A 10,295-nucleotide genomic window follows, 5' to 3' on the forward strand; every position below is an offset into this window, starting at 1 on the left:
TTTTATACACAAAGAAAAAACCCAAGCCACCCTCTTCTTCTAACCAGTACGGCAGTACTCATCACCATCACCAACCCTGCCCCCCCCCCCACCCAACCAGCCACCGCAGGAACCAACCCCCAGCTTGATCCTTTTCTTTCTTTGCACTTCGCCATCCCACCATCCCTTCCCCTAAAACACCGGGCGAACCCCTTTCACTTCCTATCCCTAAACGCTGGCATTCGGTGCCCGAGAACTACCCAAAATCACGAACCCACGCCGAAACCAACCTGAAAACCAACGTACCCACCCGATTCCCCATCGTAACCATCAAACTGAAGAAGTACTCTAGCCCGAAAAAACACATGAGACAAAGTTAAAAAGGACCTTACATGTGAGGAGAAATGTTGAAAAATAAACCTCCCAAGTATCACCACATGTAAGTGTCTCACATTGGTTGAAGTTGAGAGAGTCAAACACTTTATAAGGCTAAGGGGCCAAACCTCCTATAGCCATATGGTTTTGGGATGGAACCTCCTTGATTGGACTTGTAAAGTGGACTCTGTCTCTTGATTGGCGGGTGCGGCCCAGATCCGTATTTAACAAAAACATCGACATATCTACCTCGAAATCAAACCATAACCACCAAAACTCACTCCATTCACCCCGAATAAGAAAAAGCATCCCACCTAGAACTCCAAAAAAATAGAAAGTGTAGGAGCAAAGGTGACGCTGGGAGAGGAGAAAGAGAAAGGTATTGTAAACACAAATTTTGAGTCTGCGAAATAGTCAAAATAAATGCAACAAATATAACTTTTATTAATATAATAAATTTGAGTACAATCTCTAATATAATCCACTGATTCGATTTCCACTCTACGTCGTTAAATGGCTCGATTTGTTGTAGTCGAAACTGGAATTCCTTGATAGAGGGCCGAAAAGGCTTTATCTCAATCAAGGTTGGTCTTCTAGAATGGAACGGCACGTGCGGTGCTTGTTGTTCTTCTTCTAGCTCTTGAGATTGGGTTTTTTTTAGAGAAGTTTAGAGAGGGTTTTTTGAGTAGAGAGGTTTTTCTCTGGATTTTTCATGTGTCTTGAATGAGGGAGGAGAGTTCTATTTATAGAGTTCTCCTAAGCTAGGGTTTCAAGATGACCACTAAATGGGCCTCATATCCATTTCCACCTCCTTTCATAAATGACCCATTTAAATTAAATCAAATCCATTTTATTGGACTTTATTATTAATTAAATGAGTTTAACTAAAATAAATAATACGGGCTAAAGTAACCCATATTAATTATATAGTCAATATATACGAGTCAACCGTTTGACTTTGACCCAAACAATATGTAACGACACCTAATAAAATTTCCGTGCCTACAAATTGCCCCTCGCGATCGGTCACAGACACGCTTTTAGGAGTGTTTGATCGTGATCGGGCTCGAAATTTGCTTGACCCGATAACAATTATCGAGTAACCCCAATTTATTTAATTATTTATTTATTTTTATTTTATTATTATTTTTTTTCGGCATTAAAATTTCATTTGATTTCTTTTCTTCATTACTTTCAAGGCTGATCGAAACTATTGATTTAGCTTGTTTGGCATTGTTTTTTGTTTTGAGTTTTCAATTTTTTTGAAAACAAAAAACCAAAAACAGGAAACAAGAAAAAGGTGTTTTCACTTTTCTGTTGACAGTTTTCAAAATTAGCATGATTTTAATAAGTTTGACTAATTTTTTATTTATTATATGACATATATCATACACTTTTAAAATACAAAAAACCAAAAAACTAAAAACCGCAACAATGCCAAACGAACCCTAGTTACAAACTAAGGGTAACATCCTCACTACAAAGTCACCCACCTTATTCATTCTCTAGAACACCCTTAATTAAACCATAACATCTAAACTTTAAACCCAGCCTAATTTTTAATAGCCGGTTAACAAAACTCCATAAACGACGGTCATTAAAACAGTTGATAAATCTAACTCCTCCATCTTCCGCCGCCAACACAATTCAGAGTTGCATATCTTAATGGATATATTTTCACAAAAACTCTATCTTTTCCTTGGAAAACTAGTCAATTTACCACTTGCTTCATCTTCTTATTGAGATCACTTTTAATTATCTTGATTTGCTTGACTATCAATCCCAATTACCATCAAAATAGGAACATGGATGACAAAATACGGCTATATCTTATGGACTTCCAAATTTTATCATTTTGAATGACCCAAGATTTTGGAATCCTACTCAATAAAAGATAAAACCTCATCTCCAACTCCAATTTGATTAAAGATAAAACTAGTCGGTTACTTGTAATTATCTTCTTGAAAAATAAACCAATTTGTAGCTCTATAAATACAACCTCCTTCGTACACATCAAACAATCATTGGTGTTGTTTAATTAGCATTGTTCGTCCCGGCAGCTTCGAGATATCGGCCACATAGCCTCGTACAACAACATTGCAGGAGCTTTAAGACCCATTCAACCCGAAACTAGTTCGAATTCAACGAAGATCAGAGGTGATACTGTGATACGACACTGCTGGAGTTCACCATCAGAGTATATACCGCCTCACGCCGAAGCTACATTCGAGCCCAGCCGTCACCGGAGTTCCGACCACCGTACATCGGAGTAGCACATACGCCTCGGCGCAACCGGAATTTCGACCACCACACATCGGAGCTACGTTCAGCCTTGCGCCATCTTGATCGGACAAGAGTACAAGAAATTGAACTTTATATTGGGTATGCTTCCAAAATTACTTGAATGGCTTTTGAGAAAGATGATAAGCTAAATTTCTAAAAGAAAATACGGAGTGGTGAGTAAAACAACTCTTTATTAATGTCTGACACCCCGCTTTTTCTTTTTCTTTTTTTTTTAAATAATGTCATGATGAACCAACATTACAAACTAGCAGCCACGTGATTTCTTTTTTTTTTTTTTTTTAATCACTTCAAGCCACGGGATTTACTTTATATATACATATATATATATTAATATATATAAAAATATATATATATTAAACTTTTTATTTTATTATTTTTATGATGATACTTTGGAACCACCATGATTTCTCACATAAAGTCACACTTTTGCTTTAGAAACGTCATTGCGCAATTCAAGTTTGAAGGAGCACTCGAGGATGACTTCTTACGTGTGCCTAATGGAGCTGCGGGTCCAGATAGGATTCATTTTCCCACCTTTTGCCCTATGACTGGAGCTTTTGCAGAGAATTGGAAAGTGGAACATCCCACAACAAGTCAAAAACACTGGTGGAAAGAGGTCTTCGAAGGGTCGAATAAGACGCCCAAGGAGGTACTCCAGTCAACGCACCATCGGTCATCTACAGAAGTTAAGGCATTGGACACATTCTCCGCACGCATATCTCGCAGGGAAGTCGCTAAATGGGGTTCAAAGTTACTCATTGGAGCTGAATTCTCACACATACTCCAATACTGGGAATGGTTGGAGGACATATTGCAACACTTTAGACACATGCTTACAAGCACCAATATCCTTGACGATGTTTATGCCTCTATGTTCTGTTACGAACGCAGCACTCCATACATGCAAGCTTTTTGTGAGATGAGGAGCTCAACGACCAACACACTACTAACTTCAGCGGGCGAAGTCTCGATCAGTTTGTGGGACTAGCACTATCTCAGCGGACTCCCAATAAATGGTTCTTTCTACGACGAGGTCGTCCTATCCGCCACGGAGTTAGAAGGGTATGACCAGAACGGCTCTTTGTATCTTCCTTATAGTTGCAAGTACCTTTTCGCGGCTTATCAACACATTGCTGCAAAGTCACGCAGAACTCATGTCAAATTTGATAGTTGGTGTAAATTTTGGTTTCGTGGTGCTTTGAGATATTCGACTTATTCCGACGACAGAAAGGCTCACATACTTCCCGTGCCTATGACCATTTTTGCTACCGTGAATGAGACTTTCCTATGGAACGATGATGTACATGAAGATTTTACCATCTTAGGCATCCCCGAGGCACACCGCAAACAGACCTATCTTGCCGCCTTTCTTTCTTGCTGGTTGTGCGCTTTCGTCCTCCCTTTGAAAGACTTAAGCTTCATTCGTCCAGGAGTATTCAAGCCTGCATCTTCACTTGCAAGTGGTCGCAAAATATATTTGGTTATTCCTGTTTTGACCAGCATTTATAGAGGCTTGAACGAGCTATCGACTTTCGCAACGCCCGGGAGACGTCCAGGATTCTTCCCAGCACACTATGTCCATATATGGATAGCAAAGTATTTTCGAAGCCATCGAATGTCTACGCACAAGTACGCCGATGCCCATATGATTGGATTTCAAGGCCCTGATGCAGTCATTTACTCGTCATCTGCCGATGCTAAATCGACTATACGTTCTGGTATATCGATCAACTGGCTTGCAACTTTCCCAAATGAACCTGAAGATAAAAGATTTGTAGATGACAATCAACGTCTTTGCTATTAGATCTTGCTATGTGACTCTAAGATACGATGATAGTTACGTGATTGAGTCGTACAGCCCTCATAGGTTTAGTCGCCAATTTGGTTTTTACCAGGGGGTGCCTGATGAACTTGAGCCACAGGTAGATGCCATTACCCCAGAGCGTGTATTCCAATTATTCCAGGCAAGCACCCAATTAGGCACGAAGTATGAGTTCTTCATCCTAAGTCGTCCGTTTAGTCCTCAATCTCGAGTTACTTCTGCTTATGCGACCTGGTGGGCATCGGTCTTCCCCCGAATTTCGTCAACTTCTAGTTCACCAAGTCCTCTAGATGCTGTTGTAACTCGTAGTCAAGGCAAGTCTAAGGAGAGGAAGGATGATAGTGACAATTTGGGAGGCAAAGTTGTAGAATCAGTTGTCGATTCAAGCAACAAGCGCACATTAAAGGTTAAGCTCAACAAGTCTTGTGAAAAGTCTCCATCCTCAAGGGAGAAAGAGAATGACAAAAGGAACTCCCCCAGCAAAGTTATTCTTCCAAGCGAGGCTTCTATCCTTTATGACGTCCTTGGCGATTGCTACGATGAGATCGCAAATGACAAGGGACATGTATTTTTTTTTCATTTTTTTTAGGTCAATCATGAGCCCATGAACCTTTCAGACGAGTTGGAAGCTTGTAATGACACTTTCGATCCTCCACTAAACCAAGATTTAATCGATGCGTCTCAGTATCCAGTCATCGTTAGTGTTGTAGCAAGCATGGCGATTGATGGATACGGTCCCTCCTCGACCGCTCTTAGTTCGGCAAAGACCCCTGCTTTCAATGTAAGAGACACAATATCGAAGATTGACAAGTATGTTGCGCGCCTTATGGTTGAAGAGATAAAAGGGAAGCTTCTCGCAACTCCCTTGGATGAAGTTCACGAGCTTGATCAAGAACTTATAGAGGCATTCCAGTACATAAGAGCTAAAAAGATCGATAGCTCTAGCTTTGAGCAATCTATTAGAAGCTATGTAGAGGTTGCTTCACAACTCCATGCTCAGCGAGCAAAATGTGAAGGGAAGGCACCTTTAGGAGACCTCGAGAAACAACTTTCGATGATGGAATCTCAGTTGAGCAAAACAGTTATCCTTCAAAAGGAGAATGAAAAGAAAGTTGAAACTTTTCATCAAGAGATTGAGGAAGTTGCGCAAAAGAAAGCTCAATTGGTGAAGGAAATTGCTAGCTTGACCGAGAAGGAGGATACTCTTGCATCACTTGTTTCAGATTCAGAGCATCAGTTTGCGGAGTGCACAAAGAAAGTAAATGACTTGAAGATGTCCCATAATTCTCTTGAGCAGAGTGTCTCAGCCATCAAGGAAGCGCAGTCCAAGCTATCTGAAGTGAAGAACGAAGATCTACGATACTCGACATGACGCATTGAAGACCTTAGATTGGACGTCATAGTCATTTTTTTTTCTTTTTATTTTATTTTATTATTATTTTTTTTAACTTTTGTTTGGACTTGATTCATGGTAGCATGAAATGAATAATGATTATCCATTTTCCTTTTACCACTATATCGTCTTTATTTCCTTGTAAAGTTGTTGGCACGTACAAGGTTTTTATTTATTTATTTATTTATTTAGCCTTTCACAGTTTAAGCTCTTGTGGGCCAGGAGCGTTGCAAGGCATGATGATTTTTTTTTTTATAATGTGGCTGGACTCGAAGTTTTTTTTTTTTTTTACTTCAAGCTGCCTACGTACTTGTAAAGCGGGAAATCCACCTTACAAGATCAAGCCAACGTAGTTCATCAAGTCTCTTTTTGATTTTTTTTTTTTTTTTTTTGGTTTTTTTTTTCTACGCAGTTTAAGGTCTTGCTTAGGAGCTTATTACATCAATGGTACTTCAGGGGTAGTAGCGCTTCAAGAACTTCCCATTGATAGGGCCTATACGTAACCCGTCTGCATCAATGATCTTGTACTTTCCATTGGTGTATACATCTTGGACGATATAAGGACCATCCCATTTCGAACTGAATTTGTTCCCCGTCTTTTTAGAAGTGATGATGGGTCTCTTAACAGCTAGAACAGTATCTCCAACCTGGAATGAACGTACACGCACTTTCTTGTTGAATGCACGTGTTAGTCGAGCATGATAACACTCCAAACTTTGTTGAGCTTCAAGCCTTTTCTCATCCAATGCTTCTAACTCGGTCAATCGGAGTTTAGCATTTTCTTCTTCAGTAAGCTCTTCCTGTATGGCTACACGCAACGACGGGATTTGTATTTCTAATGGTACGATTGCTTCGACTCCGTACGCCAGTGCGTAAGGAGTTGCTTGGGTCGGAGTTTTGTAGGTTGTTCGATACGCCCATAGAGCTTCACCAATCTGCTCATGCCAATCACGTTTCTGCTTCTTTGTTATCTTGCTAAGCAAATTACATAGAGTTTTGTTGAAGGCCTCAGCTAGTCCATTTGCAGGAGCATTATACATCGAAGACTTGTGTTGTGTAAACTTAAACTTTTCACACAGACTTGTCATCAACCTGTTAACGAATGGAGTGCCATTGCCTGTGATTATGGATCGTGGCACACCGTATCGATGAATAATGTGGTTTTTGATTAAATCCAACACATTCTCCTTTTTGACCTCGCGTAGAGGAATGGCTTCTGCCCAATTTGAAAAGTAATCTGTAGCAGCAAGGATATATGCATGACCAGCCGATGACTTTGGTGTAATTGGTCCTACAACATCAAGACCCCATGCTTCAAACGGCCAAGACGTCACAGTAGGATGTAATAGCTCTGGAGGTGTATGAATAAAATTTGCATGAAATTGACAAGCTTCACATTTCTTCGCAAATTCCATGCAATATTGTACCATCGTGGGCCAATATTATCCAATTCTTTTGACACGGTCATGTAGTTTCGGACCCGATTGATGTGCTCCCCAAACTCCTGAATGAGCTTCCTCAATAGTTTTAGCAGCTTCTTCATCTCCAAGACATCTTGACCAAGTTCCAAGGAAAGAGCGCCTGTAGAGTGTCCCCTTGTAATAAATGAAGCGTGGAGCTCGCCTTTGAATATCTGTTTTGTGCTTTAAATCTCTTGAAAGTCTTCCATTCTCTAGGTAGTCAATGAGTGGTTGACGCCAATCCACTGCGTTTATTTCGTAGACCGAAACAATGCACGCATCTTCTATCTCTTCATCTTCTAGAGAAGTCACTACCCACCGGTCGCAGACGGAAACTGTCGTGCTCTCCTCTGCCCCCAATACCAAAGTAGCTGCAAGATTTGCAAGAGAGTCAACTATCTTATTGGCACTTCTTGGAACGTGCTGGAGTTTGACGCTTTCAAATGATTCCAACAATTGCGAAGCGTACTTGTGGTAAGGCTTCAAATCTTCTTTCTTAACCTCATATTCATCAAGAAGTTGATGTATTACCAACATGGAATCTCCATATACATCGAGATCATGGATGTTCATCCCCTTTGCCATTTGTAATCCCAAAATAAGTGCTTGATATTCAGCAACGTTGTTCGAGCATAAGTTTGCTAGGGAGAATGAATAAGTGAGGACATGTTTCTCTGGTGACACAAGGAAAACACCAGCTCCGGCACCATCTCGTCGTGCAGCCCCGTCAAAGTATAGCTCCCATGGTGGAAGGATGTCAATGTTAAATTCCTCTTCGCCAGGAAGATCGTCCGAAAGCTCCCAATGTGATGGAATTGGGTGATCGGCTAAGAAATCGGCTAGAGATTGACCTTTAACTGCCTTTTGAGGCACATACGTAATGTCGTGTTGAGTTATGAGCATAGCCCACTTGGCGAGTCGTCCATATAGCACCGGTCTTGACAAGATGTATTTGATTGGATCTGCTCTGGAAATGACTCGTACTGTATATACTTGCATGTAATTTCTTAGATTTTGAATGGGAAAAATCATAGCTAAGCACACTTTTTCTATTGGAGTGTAATTTAGTTCGGCACCAACTAAGGTACGACTAAGATAGTAAAGTGCTCTCTCCTTTCCTTCTTCATTTTCCTGGGCAAGTAATGCTCCCAGCGATCTTTCTTGAGCCGAAATATACAAGATGAGTGGATTCCCTTGAATTGGTGCCCCCAAGACTGGTGGAGTTTACAAGTACTTTTTTATACTGTCAAAAGCTTTCTGACACAAGTCATCCCATTCGAACGGAGCTCCTTTCTTCATAAGATGGCTAAATGGATGACATCTTCCAGCCATATTAGAAATGAAGCGCCCAATGTATGCAAGTCGTCCTTGGAGACCACGCAACTCTTTGAGATTCTTTGGTTTAGGCATGTTTTGAATCGCGGCGATCTTTGACTGATCAATTTCAATCCCTTTATGCCTCACTACGAATCCTAGAAACTTGCCCGAGCTGACATCGAATGCACACTTCAAAGAATTCATTTTCAGTTGATACCTTCGTAATTTCTCAAACACATCTCGCAAATGAAGTAAATGGTCCTCCCGCTTTTTTGACTTGACAACGAGGTCATCAACATAACATTCAACAGTTTTGTGCATCATGTCTTCAAAAATTTTCTGCATCGCCCTTTGATAGGCATCCCCTGCATTTTTCAGGCCAAAAGGCATCACCTTATAGCAAAAGATTCCCTTTGGTGTACGAAAAGCAGTTGCTTCTTGGTCTTCAGGAGCAATGAGAATTTGATTATAACCCGCAGTGCAGTCCATGAAGGATAAAGCTTCATGCTCTGTTGTGGCGTCGATCATTATGTCAATGACAGGCAAAGGGAAATCATCCTTTGGACACGCATCGTTAAGATCTCTAGAGTCTACACAAACACGTAGTTGTCCATTCTTTTTCCTTACAAGGACGATATTTGCAATCCAAGTTGAATATTTGACCTCACGAACGAAGCCTGCATCAATGATTTTAATGACTTCAACTTCAATTTCAGGGATCAATTCATGCCAAAAGCGTCGTTGAGGTTGTTTCTTTGATGAGATTCCCTATTTGATCGCCAGACGATGAACTGCAATCTTAGGATCAAGCCCCGGCATCTATTTATAGCTCCATGCGAACACATCTTTTTACTCCATGAGCAAGTCAAAGTAAGCTTTTTCCTCATTAAGAGAGAGTTGAGAACTTACATAGATAGGGCGTGGCTCATGCGTGGTACCAAGATTCAACTCCTTGAGATCATCAATAGTGGATTGTCCCCCGTCCTTGAGGGTCTTAGGGGCTTCTGTTGGCTCCACCTCTCCATCCAAGATATTTTCTTCCGAGACAGTGACGTGGTTGGAAGTAGCAAGGATATACTCATGGTCATCATCTTCACCATTAGTCAGAACTTTTTGGCCGGTGAGAATCACTGTACGTCCTTTCACACTAAGGGTTTCGCCTGTCTTTACTTCTAGTAGATCGAGGCACTTCATGCGAGATGGGATAATGCTCTTGACATCATTCTCTAACTCAAATTTCTTTATGTTCCTTTTCTGCTGACATCGTGATTTAGAGATGGCTCCAGTGTTCTTTAGCCGGTTGAAGACAGTTCTCCTATGCTTCTTGACTTGCATGTTTTGTGGGCGATGGTTGATGGGTTTATTTTCCACTCTTAATCTTTTGAAGACGCCCTTAGACTTCTTCATGCCTCTTGATTGACCACCCAATCTACTAAATATGGACTCTGATGAGTCGAGACTTGGACCCTCCAACCTATCAAAAACTGAATGATGTGGCCTAGATGATGATGGTTGAATCTTATCGAAGACAGAGCCCCTTTGTTTTGGTGTAGTGTTTTCACCTACACTTTCCTCAACTTCTTCCACCGCAATATACTGGGATGCTTGTACCGACTTTCTTCGAGCCGATATCTTCACTGGTTGA

The 10,295-nt window shown here is 40.9% G+C and overlaps 1 protein-coding gene across 1 annotated transcript; it reads right to left on the minus strand.

Annotated features, from left to right (window-relative positions):
• Window positions 1-7,315: 7,315 nt before the first annotated feature.
• Window positions 7,316-8,365, minus strand: LOC145637068 (uncharacterized). The gene has a single exon (XM_081688580.1). The coding sequence runs from the start codon at window positions 8,363-8,365 to the stop codon at window positions 7,316-7,318; it is 1,050 nt and encodes a 349-aa protein (XP_081544706.1).
• Between the last annotated feature and the right edge of the window lie 1,930 nt (window positions 8,366-10,295).

The sequence above is a fragment of the Chenopodium album genome, chromosome 6 (assembly GCF_948465745.1).
Source record: "Chenopodium album chromosome 6, dcCheAlbu1.1, whole genome shotgun sequence".
In the NCBI taxonomy this organism is placed as follows: domain Eukaryota; kingdom Viridiplantae; phylum Streptophyta; class Magnoliopsida; order Caryophyllales; family Amaranthaceae; genus Chenopodium; species Chenopodium album.

Bases quoted from the DNA above. Each gene is read 5' to 3' on its own strand.
- LOC145637068 (XM_081688580.1), bottom strand. From the start codon at position 8,365: ATGATTTTTCCCATTCAAAATCTAAGAAATTACATGCAAGTATATACA.